The following is an 18,476-nucleotide window of genomic DNA, read 5'->3' as shown; positions in this document are numbered from 1 at the left end:
CCAGCATCACACTGAGCTATTTGGTAGGTCATGCCTGCTAGGCACAGTGACACTGGACCTGATGAACACACACACACACACACACACACACACACACACACACACGCTCAGTGATCCGTGGTGGAGACACAGTCTCTGTGTCAGGCACAATAGGTTTTTACTCAGACAGGGTTAGGGGTTTAGGAGCTGTGTCTGTGTGTGTGTGTGTGTGGTGTGTATCTCCCCCCCCTTTAACAAAAGGACCCGGGGGCTGACATAGTGATTGAAAATGATCTTGTGTGTTCAGAGCAGAGGCATCTCAAAAAAGGCCGGGAATGTATGTCTGGCTGTTTTTTGGGTCTGTGTAACGAGCGCTGCCTCATTTGATTTATGTGGAGACAGTGGAAGTTAGTAGCTCTCTGCGTGTGTATTTGTGTGTGTGTGTCTGTGTGTGTGTAAGTGTGCGAAAGTCTTTGAGAGTCGCAGAAGTGTGACGGAGGTCCATCCCTCACCCTGTGTCTCTGTCTCCAGACGTTTGTGCACACGGACGACCACGTTGTCCACCGCTCACACAAATCAAATGAGGCTGCAAACACACACACACACACACACACACACACACACACACACACACACACACACGGACACACACACACGGACACACACACACGGACACCGCTGTCACCTCCACAAAAGCCCTGTGGTTTGCCTTGTTCAACCAAGCAAGACAAATCCTGCTTAGGACAAACCAGCGTGTCCACGATAGAAAGACAGAAAGCAGGGTGGGGCCGGGGGGATAGAGAGAAGGAGAGAAACTGTCTTCCTGTCTGTGGCTCTCCTCCTTTTCATCTCTCCCTTTGCCTCTCTTCCGTTTCGATGGACAGACAACAATGAAAGCAAAGGATCAAACGGGAGACAGGAGGAAAAGTCATTCAAAAAAGCATGCGTATGTCACTGAACTGTGCGTGTGAAAGGTTGCTGCAGCAGTAGATCTTTCCCTCATATACTCTCGTAGAGCCCCAAAGGGACTCTCAGCAGAAACACAACCTCTCCAGACCCTCACCTTTGACCTCTGACGCACACATGCACAAAACTAGGCTCACCGTCTCATACACAAATCAAATGAAGCTGAGGTGAGCACACACACACACACACGCACAGGCAGCGTCTCTGTCTTGTAAACAGCTTAAACAAAGCTTCTCTAAGTGAAGATAAACGTGTTCTCCTGTTCCAGGGAACACCAGAATGGGCAAATGGAGAGTTTACGAGAAAGGTGTAGGTGTGTGTGTGTGTGTGTGTGTGTGTGTGAGAGAGAGAGAAAGGCAAGAGGTTTCTTTCTCTCCCTACCTGAGAACCTTCCAGACAACTTCAGTTACTAGACCATTTGTTGAATCACCATCATTGCCATTGTTCAGTAACTGGAGTGGAAAGGAAGCTTAATGACCATCATACCACCCCAGCTTTGAGTCTGTCTCTCTTGTTTTTAATGTCTTGTAAAATTTCCTTTAAAGCCCCTCTCAGTGTTGGATTTTTGTATGTCTGTGTATGTGCCTGTGTGTTACACCGGAGGAATGTGCTCTGACCTGTCAGCCCCGCCAGACTCCAAGGGCGTTACCAGTATACCATTTGGACCCTCCCAATAAATAACCCACATACACAGGCATATAAATACTGCCCGGTCAGGCAATCAGAGGCCCACTCAGCTTACACACATTCCTGACAGGGAAACATATGAAGAAGACAACAGTAACCTTGGGAAAGTTAACACAGCGATGGTTTTGTTGAGAGATAAAGCTTTTTTTCGTTGTCCCATACCTGTCTCCCTGCTTCATTATTATGCAAGTTCATCAGCATCCGGGCATGCTCGGGTGACCCTCGGGGGTAATTCTTCTCCCTCTCCCTGGCGTCGACAAACTCCCGAGCAAACCTGTAGCCGTAATGCACATTATCACCGCAGCCACCCCACAGCCAGTCACGCGGCAGGTCTCTGGGGCGAGCGGCGCGGCTGCAGCCGCAGGTGGAGAGCTCGCCCTCGCGGCACGCACGGCTGACGGCATTGACCACACCGGCTGCGCTGATGGCGTAGGTGAAGGCTGTTTCCCTGGAGCCTGATGGAGGAAGGAAAACAGGAGTTAAGCACGTGAATTCTGACACACAGTAAAGCTGCAGTTTTGCTGTCACATCACTGACAGGAAACACAGGTAGCTGCACAGCTAAATAACCCCTTCTCTCTCTCTCTCTCTCACACACACACACATACGCACACACAAACACACAGCTAACAGCCCCACACCCCACTTGAACTAACAATAGACAATAGAAGTGATTTGAGGCCCTGACCTCATACCTGGTTAACTCCACAACTTTAAATGCCAGATCATGCACGTGCAGCATTTGATGATGTAAACATATCGGTTTCTCCAGCATATCAGTTTTCCTCATGTGGTTGGCCTCTGGGTATATCTGTCCAAGTCCTGGCTACTCAACCATAACGTTAAAGAGTTACTTCTACCAGATTACAAATCATCATTGCAGCACTCATGCGATAAAAACTGAACTCGTGGAGCTCAGAGCCAAAAGGAAATACATCTGAAACATTCCTTCCCACAGTTTTTTACTTTAAAGAAGAGAGATTAGTTGAAAAAATAAACAAATAAAGAACTTTCAGAAGAATTGTACTGCTGTATCCTCACCATTGTATGGGGCTAAAAGCAGAAATCTGAGTGATGGATATCCTAAAAGCAAATAAAACCGAACTGTCTGCATGACTCGATGCTCCAGAGATAATCTGTTTGAGTAATTTGGGTGAACTGACCCTTAAAGGAGATAACATGTAGGAATAAGAAGAAAGGAGCTGGGCAAAAATCCATGGAAGAAACTTCTGGGAATGTTTGTCACACTGTGCATTTACTGTAGATGGTCATCTCACAACAATTTACATAATTTCCAGCCAGAGTAATGCACTTTGAAGGAGTTTGCTTAAATGCGACTAGCTTCTAATAAACAACTGTATTTTTACAGTCTTGGTCGCTCTTTGAAGTGGCCTGGGTGCAATACATTTCACAGACTGGTCCATATTAATGATTTCCATTCACTAACACCAACGTGGAATACACAAGACAGCCTGCTTGTCCTATTCTCTGCATTAATACACACTTCAGCGCACAAAGAAGTGACAAGGACAAGGACAACGGCCTGACAGGTGGAGACTAAGTGCTCTGAAACACCATGATTTACATGAGAATAACAAGGAGCTTTGAAGTGCTTTTCCTGGTAGAGGCAGCATTCACTGAGATGATTAGCTTCAATATGAGTGTTTGAAAAGGGCAAAATATCTGTATTTAAAATATACCATATGCACGACCTTACTGAGTGATCTCTACACCCTCTGTCCTTGCTTCCAGCATAAAGCTGCTACAACAGTGCTTATTTAAAGAGTAACCTTACACAGCGCTTACCTTCAAGTTCAATTTAAATAAAGATTTAAACAAAATGTGCTTTTTGTCTTTCTCACCATCACCTTACTGTCATGGTCTCTACAGCTACAATATTGCAGCTTTTTTTTTTTTAATATTACCCTACTTCACATTATTCTTATACACATACAAACCATTTATTAGTATTTATGCCCTACTCTAATATACAGAACGCAAAACTTTCACTTTCCTTTTTTTTTCCTTATTTAAATAGCGCACAATGGTCTCTATATTAGACAATTTCTGTGGCCCCGAAACAACAGCAGCCAGTCAAGACAGGAAGGTATGCATGCAAATATCCGTTCATGTTATGCAGCAGGATAAAGAAAGCCAGACAAGACAGGGAGATAGAGAGCGAGTGGTTTTATGAGACTGCGGAGCCTAGACTTCAAATAGCAGGTCCGGATCTGCCGGCTCGGTGTCAGCTCATCAGTGCATTTCAAAAGAAGAGCCGCAGGACAATGGACCGACTAACACCTCCATATAAACCTGGAGCTAGACTGTCAACAGAAAGACAGGCATGGAAGCAGAGTGAGAGAGCCCGCAGCGGATTTGGCACATACTTGTTGATGAGGCGATTCCCACATCGCCTGCTGGGAATTAGACGCGAAAGTTATCGATCCGAAAATCTGCGCTCCGGGTATCTGTTTATTAAAATACTGGAGATATGCATAAAGCGTACATGCCTTTCCTGTTTTATGCCTACTGAAGTCTTCCTTTGTGACGGCTTCTTTTCCCCGTCTTTTTGATCGAAGGACTACATTTTTCGTTTTAGTGCGCCTGCGTAAAGTATACCGGCTTTTTTCACGGTAATAGTTGGGTCGAAGTGAATATTTCAGATGTTGTCATATGTTGGATTTTTAATGAGGTTTTTCAGTCTGAATTTGAGTTCTGTTTCTCTTTATTTTATAATTTCTTGGGATTGTTAATGGTCGATTTCTTTAAATAGAACAGCATGCGCTTGGCATTATCATGCCTAAAATGCGGAAATAGGAACATTTTGAAGGACATTTATTTTACACACATATTATATTCTAATGACACCACTTTTTATAATGAGAAAAATTTGACATCTTAATATCTCTAAAAATAATTTTACACTGTCCTTATATATATATATATATATATATATGTGTGTGTTTTATGTGTATTTATATGTTATATGTAGCATCTGGCTTAACACTATTTATGTGATATGTCTTTTATGCTAATCTTAATGCCACTGCACTAACAAACAACAATCTTTCCACTTCTACTGTGCTATTTCACCTCAAGTTACCCATCTTTTTACCACATAACTCATATCTATATATGCCATATTTTATTGGATACAATTACAGGCTAAAAAAAATGTAATCAAAACCTGTAGCTACCTATTTTATATAATGTGACCAAAAAGTGGAATAAATCTTCTTTTTAAAACTGATAATCTTAAAAAAAAAATCACCAGAATAAAACTATAAGAGAGAGGAGACATATGCTGCCACAATGAAGTAAGAGCTGTAGTTGAAAACGAGCCTTTGGCTGGATGCTGAGCCTCTGTTATCTGTTGCTTATATGGTGTTTTGAAACAGGCCATCACACATTAGCTGTGGTGCCGCTGACATTTCTTTATCTGTCTGCTTTGACTGAGGGCCATAAAACCCACACACATGTAATCTGAATTTTCTAGGATGGTAGGAGCTCAGTTTGAAATATCTTGTGTTTAAGAAGCAACAGAAACAGAGCTGACATACAAAACAAGCACATGTAAGCATTTATAGAATAGTTGGTGATAAGATTTTGAAAAGATAAAATCCCAGAAAAAGAACTGAAAACACAAGATTGTAATTTGCTGTTAGTCTCATATTGTCTGAGAGCTTTTAAAGGCTGTGTCATGCCCTTTTAATCACATTTTTTCCCTCCTCAGTTACAGTAAACTCACCAATCTGCATGACCCGCCCAAACACTGAAGTGTTGTCCACTGTGCTGCAGTTCCATCTCCTCTGTCTGAACTGGTACTGACATTCCTTGATGCCTGTCTTGGCTCCATCTCCAATATAGGTCATGTGGTCTTGGTACAGCTGGCACAGCTTCCTCTGACCCTGCAGCAGCAGAGATAAGATTAGCAGACATTAGCTGGTTAACAGTTTTATATTTCAGTGGTACCTGCAGGGAAATTGCGCTTTTATTCGACCAGCTCCCCAGTTAGGTTGCAAAAGGGTACAGAAAAGGAAGTGACAAGAAGATCAAGGCTTATTCTTAAAAAAAAAAAATCATGCAGAAGAATCAGAGGTGCAAAACTGAGATATGCTTTTATTCTAACAAAATAAAAGCCTTGTTGACTTAGAGGAGAATCGTTTCCAAAGCACACAGATACTAACTTACCTGGGAGAGACCAGACAGCTGACTGCAGAGAGGCTGAGCTCCAATAATGTACATCTCTGGCCGCTGCATCGGGGTCAGACCGAGTGACCTGAGAGACAGAGGTCATTTCAACTAAAAAACCGTAGATGTTGAAATTTAAACAGAAATGCCTCAAACTGAGTTTATGGAATCTGTGACTCCTTTGTGAGTAGAGGTCAGCACAGCAGAGGGCAAAAATTCAGACACATGCTGGGTTTATTGGTACAAGTGGCCAATAAAATATAGATAAGAGTCTTCTGGTGAACATCTCTGCAGCCACTTCCTTTCCTTTCAAATCTGACTGCCTAACACAGAAAAATCATGTAATAATCTATTCAGATCACCTGGGCTATGAAAGTTTCCCTTTTAGTCTTGAACATGAGTGCAAACTACTGAGTATCTCAGGCTGTTTTAACGGCTAGACTTCTAAGATGGACATCTGGTCCTGTAATTTCATTCTGACCTCTAGGAGTATCATTCCACAGAGCCACCCTGAACTGGGCCACCGCAGTAAGTTTTTGTAAGTCAAGAACAAGTGTGGCTAATTTGCGATCCTGTAGGCACAGCAGCAGCCCGCCATGCAATGCCATTTGGGGCTCAGCCAGAGTAAATATTGTGACAGAGCCTTCACATTTGTTCCATTCACTGTTAGTGTCCCACCACTAGCGCACCACGCAAAACGAACCCCCAAAACACACACACAAGCACAGATGCAAGAAGCAGCACAAAGTGAAGCCATGGCTCAAAGAAATTCCATTCATTATGCTTCAGCATGACAGAAATCAACAAAAATTGGTCTATTGTGCGAATCTGATGTTTTTCTTATTTGCTCTCTTGACGGCACAAAATTTGGGGAGGGTCACTCACCCACGTTTTAGTCGCCGTTACTCTACTAACCATAACTTTCAGAAACCAGTGCAAACCAGTGCGCAATCATTTACTTACCACCACGAGTTCGCGTCCACCATCAGCAGTTGCGAGCTGCAGACAAGGAAGGCGGCAGCCAACAGCAGATGTCGGACGGCACCGGTTCGTTTTGTCCGGACAGGCCTGTTGTCCATGGTCCGCCGCTTCAACGCCGGGAAAGTGCTCTGCTGAGGAGACATGAGCAGTGAATGAGGAGTCGTCCTGCTCAGTCTTTTTAGAGGCCTGACGGGAGGCAAAGCGGCGGGTTTGAGTACGACGAAATCTGCTCCTACCGACCACTTGTTTCTGCCTGCTGTATCCTCTCGTCTCTAGTTTGATCAACTATATTTACAAAAAGCAATTTTTAAAAATCCAATAAAAAGACGGAGATTGTAATTTTCAGGTGACCTTACTGTCGTTGGGTAATCTGAAATCACATTAACGTTTTCCTAAAGGTCAAATAATCCAGTTTATTCGCTGAAATCCCAGGTCTAAGTCGTGCGTAAAATACTTTGGTATGAGTTTGGATTTTACGCACAGAGCGATATGAATTCTCCCTGGAGAAATCCAGGGCCTTATGATAAAATAAATAAAACAAAAGTACAAAAGTAAAAAGTGCGATCCCGTTTTTGCCTCAAGAAAAGATTAACAAGGATATTAAAAAACTAATTGAGCAGCAAAGCGACTGTTCCTTGCCCTTCCTGTCCCCTTACGGCCACTCTACTACTACCACCACTATCTCTTTCTCACGCACACACACACTCTCTCGTATACACTCCTCCTCCTTCTCTCACCCCCACTTCACCTCAGAACCCTCTTCTGCCCTCCCCTCCTCAGTCCTCTATACATTATGCACCGGTGATTGTGTGCAAGAAAATCAGATGACTATTTAACACTGTGAACTTTCAACGCCAAACCACTTCTAACACCTGTGAGGACTATGAGGTTGTTGTTCACTGGGATTTGACATGAGCAAAAACTTGTTAGATAGACAGAGATTATCTCTGGTGACCATTTTAAGCATCACCTCCGGAATAACACAGCTAATACCTTTTCTAATCCCTTTCCCCCTCTCTGATCAGCGTTTAATAAACGGTCCATCAAGTTGGGACATTTTACTAAGTTAAATTAAAAATGAAAAGTGTTTATTTATTTACGTTTATGTCTGGGTGAAATGTAATCAGGACAGTGTTTCAGTGTTTAAACTGTATATATAAAATATATTTTAGTAGAGGGATTACTCTGGGGCGTTTAAACGCAATAAGCGAACAAAGTTGAAAGACGTGATGGGGGTCGAACGTTTTGGAAAAACCTCAATCAACCCTACAAAAAAAGTTCACGTGGGTCAGATTCCTTTGACTAGCTGAAGTGAATAATTTGTTTGAATAAAAGGTGAGTGCTTCAAAATCGCCTAATCCTCTCTCTTTTGGTCAGCAAATATAAAAGGCGATGCTACCACGTCTTACACACAAACATTTCACATTTGTAGCTGGACACACACACGCGAGCGCGTTCAGGAGTAATGAAAAGTCTAGAAGTAAAGAGAAGGCGTGTTGAAGCGAGTTCTCCTCAATTCATAACCCGGTCAAAAGCAAACTACGATGGGTCGGTGGGCGGTGAACCTGCGGAGGAATAGGCTGTTTAATGTGGTTCAGTGCCTCTCAAAAGAGCGCGTCCACAACCGGAGGGAAGAAAAAGGAAAAGACTGGAGTTCCTGAAGTCCAGAGAAACTACTCAGAACATTAATCAAGCAGGTATATACTGGGCTTCGTTAGAGCATTGACCACTTTTAAAACCACCATAAGGTTCACCAAGTTCAGAAACAACGACGGGATACGAGAATATTACGACACACTGCCCACAGGTTATAGTGGCTATAGGGGAGACCGGGGATAGTTGTAACGTGGGTCAGTTGTAACACTTCCAATTTCTCCAATCAGGGCTAAGTTTCAAATGATGTGACTCATCCTGTGCATGCCCAATTCAGTTCTGCTATCACATGTGAAAAATCAGCACATTTTGTCAAACACAGACAATTTAACACGAAAAAAAGTAATTTGTATGCCAAAAAGTAAGTTTTTCTACTTTATTTCAATTTCTAATAGCATTATCTGCTTTGCAGTTAAACTCATCAAACTTAAATTATGTTATTTGTATGTCTATGGGGATATATTCTGTGTAGGTCTTTAGTGCTAATGTTTTAGCCGTTGGCTGTAATGTTAGCTAGTTCATGGCTATAGGAGTCTGGGTCAGTTGTAACAGCAACAGTCTGGGTTAGTTGTAACAATAATGCAGATGTTACAACTTACCACACTATTACTTTAACTTATATTAAACAAGTTGGGGCAACGACATCAGCAGAGAGAGGTTCACTGGTCGCTTTTGTATATGTGGTTAATGCCATTGGCAACACAATTCCTCCACTGTTTGTGTTCCCACACATACATTATGCAGACCTCTGTGTCAGAGATGGACCAGTAGGAAGTACTGGTAGTGGAAATAAGTCAGGATGGATGCAAGAAACAGATTTCCTCATCTTTCTGAAGCACTTGCAAACCACACCTAGGTAAGCCATGATAAAAAGTAATGGCATTGCGATGCTGGTGAACAACTACATTTTTTCAGCTTCATTGTTATGTTCAAAATTGGTGCAAGAGTTGTAGGTTATAATGCCCACTGAGCCAATGAGGCCAAACTCAAGGAAGACCAACCAAAATTAATTAAATATTCAGTTGCAGAAAATTCCATAATTTGTCTTTTTTGGGGGGTTGGAATATGTTCAAAAGCTAGATTTCTGCATTCTGTCACACACACACACAGAGCTACATAAATGGATGTAAGTGCATTCATGTGTTGAATAAACAAAGATTACATGTTAATGTTTTGTTAGTACCCTTATTTCATTGTGTTACATTTTACCCCAGGATATGCTACAACTAACCCAGACTATGGGGTTAATTGTAACATTTCACTCTTCGTGTTTGAGACCATACCATGTAATGGGTAATTGTGTTGCAGAGAAAATAGCTGCACTATTTAATAGCCGAGACATGTAAATACTTTGCATTACATTTTGAATCCACTACCTTAAAAGAGCTCCAATTTACAGACAGAAATGTCAAAAATGTTACAACTATCCCCGGTCTCCCCTACGTAACGAAACTTTATAGTAGCATAATTTAACACACAAAATGATGGTGAAAATCCTTTGCTGCCTATATATACGTTAATTGTGTAAAATAAGACAAAAAATATCTAATTAACAACTTAAGGTGTATCCCGGGTGCGTAAAAACCTATGAGGATCAAAAATATCGAATTTCTCTTTTTAAACAATTCACTGAGAGAGGTTTAGTGAACGGGGATGTGTATTTCCCCGTTCACTAAACATGGAGTTTCTGTCGGTGTCAAAGTGGAGCGCACTAACAGAGAGTGGGGTGTCTCTCGTCTCTGCATAATAATAGACCTGCAATAAACTTCCCCAACACGCACACGCATACACACATTTTGTTTTTAAGTGATCTATGTGGCAGTCACATGTGACTGACATTCTGCAGTGTTTTATGTGAGCGGGTTAAAGTCTGACAGCGGAATAAACGGACTCTTCGAGCCCAACAAAACCAAAACTGCACAAAGTTGTAGATGAAAACTTCTTTATTTTGACTTTCGCCAGTGACATTTCACTCCGAGGTCTCTACAGGGAGTGCAGAATTATTAGGCAAATGAGTATTTTGTCCACTTCATCCTCTCCATGCATGTTGTCTTACTCCAAGCTGTATAGGCTCGAAAGCCTACTACCAATTAAGCATATTAGGTGATGTGCATCTCTGTAATGAGAAGGGGTGTGGTCTAATGACATCAACACCCTATATCAGGTGTGCATAATTATTAGGCAACGTCCTTTCCTTTGGCAAAATGGGTCAAAAGAAGGACTTGACAGGCTCAGAAAAGTCAAAAATAGTGAGATATCTTGCAGAGGGATGCAGCAGTCTCAAAATTGCAAAGCTTCTGAAGCGTGATCATTGAACAATCAAGCGTTTCATTCAAAATAGTCAACAGGGTCGCAGGAAGCGTATGGAAAAACCAAGGCGCAAAATAACTGCCCATGAACTGAGAAAAGTCAAGCGTGCAGCTGCCAAGATGCCACTTGCCACCAGTTTGGCCATATTTCAGAGCTGCAACATCACTGGAGTGCCCAAAAGCACAAGGTGTGCAATACTCAGAGACATGGCCAAGGTAAGAAAGGCTGAAAGACGACCACCACTGAACAAGACACACAAGCTGAAACGTCAAGACTGGGCCAAGAAATATCTCAAAGACTGGTTTTTCTAAGGTTTTATGGACTGATGAAATGAGAGTGAGTCTTGATGGGCCAGATGGATGGGCCCGTGGCTGGATTGGTAAAGGGCAGAGAGCTCCAGGCCGACTCAGACGCCAGCAAGGTGGAGGTGGAGTACTGGTTTGGGCTGGTATCATCAAAGATGAGCTTGTGGGGCCTTTTCGGGTTGAGGATGGAGTCAAGCTCAACTCCCAGTCCTACTGCCAGTTTCTGGAAGACACCTTCTTCAAGCAGTGGTACAGGAAGAAGTCTGCATCCTTCAAGAAAAACATGATTTTCATGCAGGACAATGCTCCATCACACGCGTCCAAGTACTCCACAGCGTGGCTGGCAAGAAAGGGTATAAAAGAAGAAAAACTAATGACATGGCCTCCTTGTTCACCTGATCTGAACCCCATTGAGAACCTGTGGTCCATCATCAAATGTGAGATTTACAAGGAGGGAAAACAGTACACCTCTCTGAACAGTGTCTGGGAGGCTGTGGTTGCTGCTGCACGCAATGTTGATGGTGAACAGATCAAAACACTGACAGAATCCATGGATGGCAGGCTTTTGAGTGTCCTTGCAAAGAAAGGTGGCTATATTGGTCGCTGATTTGTTTTTGTTTTTGAATGTCAGAAATGTATATTTGTGAATGCGGAGATGTTATATTGGTTTCACTGGTAAAAATAAATAATTGAAATGGGTATATATTTGTTTTTTGTTAAGTTGCCTAATAATTATGCACAGTAATAGTCACCTGCACACACAGATATCCCCCTAAAATAGCTAAAACTAAAAACAAACTAAAAACTACTTCCAAAAACATTCAGCTTTGATATTAATGAGTTTTTTGGGTTCATTGAGAACATGGTTGTTGTTCAATAATAAAATTATTCCTCAAAAATAGAACTTGCCTAATAATTCTGCACTCCCTGTATGACAACTGTGTCTTCATTTGGGATACACACATCTACTCCTCCTCACACAGTGACCCAAATACATGCGTTCAGATTTTCTTTTTCAGTCAGTCTGCATCCATGCCTTCATACAGCGCTCTGGTAGTACTCATGTAGTCATGCCAGTAAAGCTATTAGGATTAAAGTGAACTGAATACTTCAAGAATACATTTCCACTCTATCGGTTTATGACTACACGGAGACAGCATGTGCTGCAGGATGTTGCTATTTTATAGATGTAAAGTAAGCACATTTATTTAATCTCATTCTCAGTGCCATACACGCCATTATGTATATGGTACTGTAAGTGAACATAATGAGAGGCTGGGACACAGCACGCAGTTTGAACGACACTGCAGCTCCATCTACTGATGCCTTGCTGCACAGCATTTGTCAGTAAAGGTTACCTTTAACCTTTAACTTTAATTTTAAAAGTCAAATCAGTCACTTCAAGTCTTCCGCACACTGTTTTTTTCTAACCCCTTTCCTGAAGCTGAATCTGCATTTTGGAGAAATGTCTACAAATATAAAGAGGACTCTCCTCATGAGAATCCGTGTAATTAAAAATAATCAGATTGATTTCGGCACTAAAGAGAAAAACAGGTCAACCACCTATTCTGGGACATGACCTACAGCTTCAGAACTACAGGAGCGGCGCAAGCATGATGTGTGTCAGCTGAGACTGGTTTACTGCCAACTTGTGATGCTCGTGTAGAAACACAAGGAGGCGCAGTTTATCCGTAGCGCTCGACACAGTCAAAGGAAAGGGTAAAAAAGACGAAGGGTGGGGTGGGTGAGAGGCACAGAAAAGTTGGACAAAGTGAGATGAAGGAGGGAAAATAGAGAGGGTGAAAGAGAGAGGGAGTGCCCAAGTAATGGATACAGAGAGAGAGAGAGAGAGAGGGGAGTGGAGAGAGAAGAGAGGGGGGGACTTGTCCCTAGAGGATATGAGCAATAGCCATGCAACAGGGAGCAATGCCTGAGAAAGTCGGCAGCTCCTCGCTGGATTAACAACAGCCTCACTTCTTATTGCCTACAGTGCCAGAATTCAGCAAAACAACCAGCCCGTTCTCTCCTGCAGGGGAAGCGGCAGCTGACGGAGCCTGAGCTGATTGCCTGGAAGCTGCTCGGGACAAAATGCTAAATATTATTTTTTTCAAATCACTGTCACTGCTGCGAACTGGTTGTATTTAGAGGGAAATATTTAAAGTAGACTCAGCAACTGAAAGACAATCGAGACTTTGTCTAATCATGTTGGGCACTTTTTTTTTTAATGTACCTGCTTTTATTTTTGTAGGAAGCAGGAAAACCTTGGCCTTGTGTTTGAGTCAAGGAGACCACCTGAGCTTACATCAAAATCAGATGGTGTTTCCTGTCTGGGCTACTGCATCAGTACTAACACAGTCCATTTAGGCAGTTTATAGTAAAATTTGATTTAAAATAGTCTATTATTAAAATTAAAGTAAAACCAATTACAACATTTTATTTAAAAGGTAACTAAATACTAATGCTGTGGTCAGAAGTTTGTATTCACTCATCATAAGCATGAATTTCATGGTAATTTCAGGCTTTTGTTAACTTCTTTGAACCCATCTTTTTCCAGGGTGAAGTGATTGTACAGCATACATCTTTGATGGCTTTAAAAAAGAAGAATTGGGTGTACGAGTTTGCATTTATTTGAGATTTTCTGTAATTCACAAATCGTGGTGCAACAACCTAAGGGATATAAATATCCCTTAGGTTGTTGCACCACGATCAGATGCTTTTGGTAGCCATCAACAAGCATCTGGCATATTTGTGGCTGGATATTTGACCACTCGTTTTGGCAGACAATTTCTTCAATAGTGTTGAGGTTGGGGGCTTTGGCAAAGCATCTTAATATTAGCCCGCTTTATCCATTCCAAAACCAGTTTCGATTTGTGTTTGGGGTCATTGTTCTGTGGGAGCACCCAGCTGTGTCGAAGTTTCAACAGTCTAGCTGTTGACTTGGGGTGAAGTTGGAGAATTTGGGGCGAGTCCTCTTTTATTTTTTCATCCGCTTTTTGCAATGTACCACTGGCAGCAAAACAGCCCCAGATCATGATGCTACAACCACCATACATGGCGTATGGTGCAGTGTTGTTAGGTTTGGAAAGCCTCACCTTGAAAAACTTTGTCAGGTCTGACCGTAAAACCTTTCCTCAGAGGGCATTTGGCTCGTCCATGTGGGTAGCTGTGAATTTCAGTGGTGCCTGAAGGTGTTGATTTTTTTTTTATCTTTCTTGGTCGGGATCCTCTCAGTCCATGACAATGTAAAACTGGCTTCACTATGGACAATGATGCTGGTGGTTCAGCATTTTCCAGTTCATGGCAGGCTTAAGCTTTGGTGGTTCCTGCACTGTTCCTGAACATCCTAACCAGTTTTCTTTCAAATGAGGCTGACAGTTCGGGTCTTTTTCCAGACTTGTGCAACGTGGTGACACATCTGAAGAACTTGGAATCTGCAGTTATTTAGAAATGGCGTCCCGCGTTATGAAATCTACAGTACTCCTCCATCAATCTTCACCGAGGTCCTTGGACTTGCTGTCAAACAAATCATTTTTATGCTGGCAAAGAGAAACTACCAGTTGCAGTCAATCATAATCATTAATGAGAGGTTAATAGGCCTTGGCCTTGTCAAATTAAAAGACATTGTAGAGGTTTCAGCACCACTTATTAAAAGATTTGACTCATTTTATGGTAATTTTGACCCTTTGTGGTTTAGAGAAAATCGAAAATTAATTGTCCAAAACTTGTGCATCCAATTCTTGTTTTTGAAATTGTACGCTGTACAATTATTCCACCACAGAAAAATCACATTCATACCTATGATGAGTATGCGGGAATTTCCGATACACAATTTCATATATTATAATTACAACGTATCAAAAACTGGACCCAACAGTGACCGTTATTGTTTTGTTTATGATTATCACTAATGCATTCACATTTAACTTTGTATTATTGTAGGGTCTTTGTCTTACAATATAAAGAGTTTTTGTGATTTGGCGCAACATTTAACTGCATTTTAATTATTCAAGGCCGACTTAATATCACAAGTGATTTCCCATGCCTTCTAATGACTTACGACTGAAGCCAGAAGAGAAAAATCTGCAGATATGACATGAGAATTTTACCATCCATGGGTCAAACTCATAGTAACTACAGCTATTGGAAAAACGTCAAGTACGATTAAAGATTTACATGTTTTATGAACACGTAAAGCACAAATGCCTGAAATTCTCTTTGGTTGCTGCCCTCTAAATGCAAGAGGTGTTTATGTAATTTGTTCACAATAAAGATATAGTATGAGCATAAACAAGTTTATTGCATTCAATAGGCAAAAAAGACTGTGATTTTTCTGCTACTTCTATCTGAAGGTCAGAAGTCCTGCAGAGCTGCAGAACATTGAGCCTGTAGATGCCCGCAGGGATTCAAGGGTTTTCTCAATGAGGCTTTTGCAATGCAGATGTCTGGATATACAGCGAGTTCAAACACCAGTTGAACAGTTGAGGAATAGTCTTCTTTATAAACAATGCTGCCAACTAACAACTAATATTCTACGCACTATATAATTAATCCATTTCCACAATAAACACACAGCCAGATTAGATTTTACTGAATGTGTTTAATGAAGGGTTTGCAGTGATTTATCACCTAGCACACCTACTCTGTCTACTGTGCCATGACAGAAACTGTATTTTCAAATGAAGCCTCTCCTATTCCACGCACAGCTTTAAGCCCCCGCTGTTTTCTTTGGAAAACAACAAGAAGAACAAGCTGGAACAAATATATAATATTTACCAACTTTTGTGCAGACGCTCAACAAAGAAAGCAGCAAGAGAAAGAACTGAAATTCAGCCACAGCCGCACGTGATGACGAAACTACCTGCTTCGCTTACTATACCAGCGCCGCTCTCGCCTTCTTTCTGTCATCCCGAGTGCTCTTCATGTCTCTGTTCCCTTTCCAAAACACACACATGTGCACGTACACAATCACACACGTGTGCGGCAACAGACTGCTGCGGGGAAATCTGCTGCTTATATCATCCTCTCTCACTCTCACACACACATACACCCCTGGGGGAAGTTCAGCGGGACTTGGAAGCAGCTGAGATGGGCCCTGGGCTTTATATCTGTCTCTTTGTTTTTTCGGTGTACATGTGTGGTTGCATGTAAAATGGCCTGTGGAAACTCATTCTCTTCTATTCTGTTTTCCACCCTTCATCACCCCTCTCTCTCTCTGTGCTGTCCCCCTTTCCCTGTCTGTCGCCCTCCTCCGTCACACTTGCGCTCCCCTCTCTTCCTTCATCTGCTCCATCCCTCCTCTTCCCAGCTCTGTCCACCCCGCCACCACCCCCACCCCCTTTCCTTGTCTCCATCCATCCTTCTGTCAGCTGGCAGAAGATGAGTCATGCCTCTAGCTGGGAGGCTAAAACTCTCTCTCCCTCTTTCTCTAAATATATCTTCTCTACACTTCTCCATCGCAGTCTTTCTGTCTCCTTTTCCCTCGTTCTCACACATCTCTCTGCCCTGTATCACCATCTGTTTCTCTGCATCCTTCTGCTTTGTTCTGTTACTCCACTACGAAGCCCGTGCCTCCTTCATCTCTCAATATCTCTCACGCGTTTCTGTTTCTCTCTCTCAGTCTGAAAGTCAGATTGCCGTCTTTGTTCTTATCTGTCCCTCTCTCCAATCAGATGTGCAGAAAGGCGTCCATAAGAAGTCGCTCTCACGTTCCCTTTTCTTTAATGTCACGAACACCAACACTTTCTTTTTACTCTTTACTGTTCTTCATTTAACATGTCCATAAAGTGTGTCTCGGTACTGTATATCTGCTGCTCTGTGTTACCACATGAGCAATTTTTGTTAGCCTTGATTGCATATCTATTTCTATAAATATATATATAGGACAACTATTTCTTGTATGTCAACATACTTGGACAGTAGAGTTGGTTCAGCTAAAGGCAAATCAAGTTAAAGTATATGGTTTTGTATTACTTTGCCAAAAACAAAGCCATTTAAAATATTGCAAACAAGTGCACAATAACTGGGTCTGAGAATTAAAGCCGACAGAGGAAGTACCAAAAACCACAGTTGCCTAAAATGGCTAATTGTGAATGGCTCCAAATGTGGGTCAATACTTGTATCGCCCCATTTCAAATGCCCAAATTTACAATTTGCATAACCAGCTGTCTATGAAAGTCTTTACAGCTGATGTGCCTCTTTACGGGGGTCAATTTTTATGCCATTCACCCAATTAAATTGTATTAAGGCATAACGTGTGGCAGCTTGGACTGACAAATGGGTGCAGACTAAAGGGACTTTGGTGGTTGGTCTACACATTGTACTTGCTAGCTGTCATCAACAGCTACCCAGAATTAAAATAAATAGGAAGTGGCAACTGCAGCTGCTATCGTGTTTTTCATGCAGTTTTAAAAAAAAGAAATCGCTACTGTTTTTTCGCACTTCTCTTTATGTGGTGGACTCTGCTGTCGCTCCTTTTCCTGTTCAAGCCCATTTTGTAGCCAGTCAGCATTTAACCTAACTGCAGTGTCATCTCCGTCCAACTATGTGCTTTTCTTTGCACAGAAGCACATATGCATAGGCAACCTACCAATAATCCTGTTCCAGGTTGATTAGCTGTCTGTTAGGTACCACCTAAGTGAACTGGACTTCATTCATGTTTGTGCCAATGGTGACCACAAACAACCATTTTTAATGAGAGTATGACACAAATGCTATGATTTGCTGTTATTTTCTGCTCTGTTTTGTGTCTGTGTGATGCATACAGCTTATGGATTCACCTTGCTTATCGTATTAGCAAGCAATACGTGATAAACACTTCGATCTGATTCAAACGACACAAACAGACACTTTAGTCAAACTCAGTCCTTCAAAGCTGTACTCCGCAAACAAGGGGTGACATCAGGATGATTAAATTCATCTTCTAAAGCAGCTGCTTGTTAACGCAAATATTTAATCAGCCAAACACATGTCAGCAACTCAATGCTTTTAGGCATGTAGACATGGTCAAGACAACTTTGGGAAGTTCAAACCGAGCATGAAAAAGGGGAAGAAAGGTGATTTATGTGACTTTGAACGTGACATGGCTGTTGGTGCCAAACAGGCTGGTCTGACTTTTTCAGATTTGCTGATCTTTTGGGGTTTTCCCCACACAAACATGTCTTCGGTTTACAGAGAATGGTCGGAAGAAGAGAAAATATCCAGTGTGCAGCAGTTCTCTGAGCAAAAGTGCGTTGTTGATGTCAGAGGTCAGAGGAGAATGGCCAGACCAGAGCTTTGAACCACTTCAACCAGAAGCATCTTTGAACACAAAACACCTTATGACCCCACCATCTGAATGATGGTGGGGTCATAACTTGGTGTAAACAACATGAAAGCATGGCTTCATCCTGCCTTGTATCAGCAATTT

At 42.0% G+C, this 18,476-nt stretch overlaps 1 protein-coding gene across 5 annotated transcripts in view; it reads right to left on the bottom strand.

Moving 5' to 3' along the window:
• wnt5b (wingless-type MMTV integration site family, member 5b) overlaps positions 1-18,476 on the bottom strand; it is a 94,314-nt gene that overhangs the window by 7,336 nt on the left and 68,502 nt on the right. For 3 of the 5 annotated variants that reach the window (XM_086270102.1, XM_086270104.1, XM_086270103.1), the window contains 4 exons: positions 6,786-6,931; positions 5,823-5,910; positions 5,380-5,539; positions 1,795-2,087 (listed from right to left, as the gene is read on the bottom strand). In XM_086270102.1, the coding sequence (XP_086126228.1) occupies positions 1,795-2,087; positions 5,380-5,539; positions 5,823-5,910; positions 6,786-6,931 (687 nt within the window). Of the gene's footprint in view, positions 1-1,794; positions 2,088-5,379; positions 5,540-5,822; positions 5,911-6,785; positions 6,935-18,476 lie in introns of all 5 variants that reach the window. The other 2 variants (XM_086270100.1, XM_086270101.1) reach the window with 1 other exon arrangement.

This window comes from Aulonocara sp. 'chitande type north' Nkhata Bay, linkage group LG17, assembly GCF_057382095.1.
Source record: "Aulonocara sp. 'chitande type north' Nkhata Bay isolate Kocher_YH1m ecotype deep benthic linkage group LG17, A_spYH_male_GT1.1, whole genome shotgun sequence".
Classification (NCBI taxonomy): Eukaryota; Metazoa; Chordata; class Actinopteri; order Cichliformes; family Cichlidae; genus Aulonocara; species Aulonocara sp. 'chitande type north' Nkhata Bay.
Note: the sequence above shows the minus strand (reverse complement) of the source record. Positions and strands in the feature narration are given on the sequence as shown.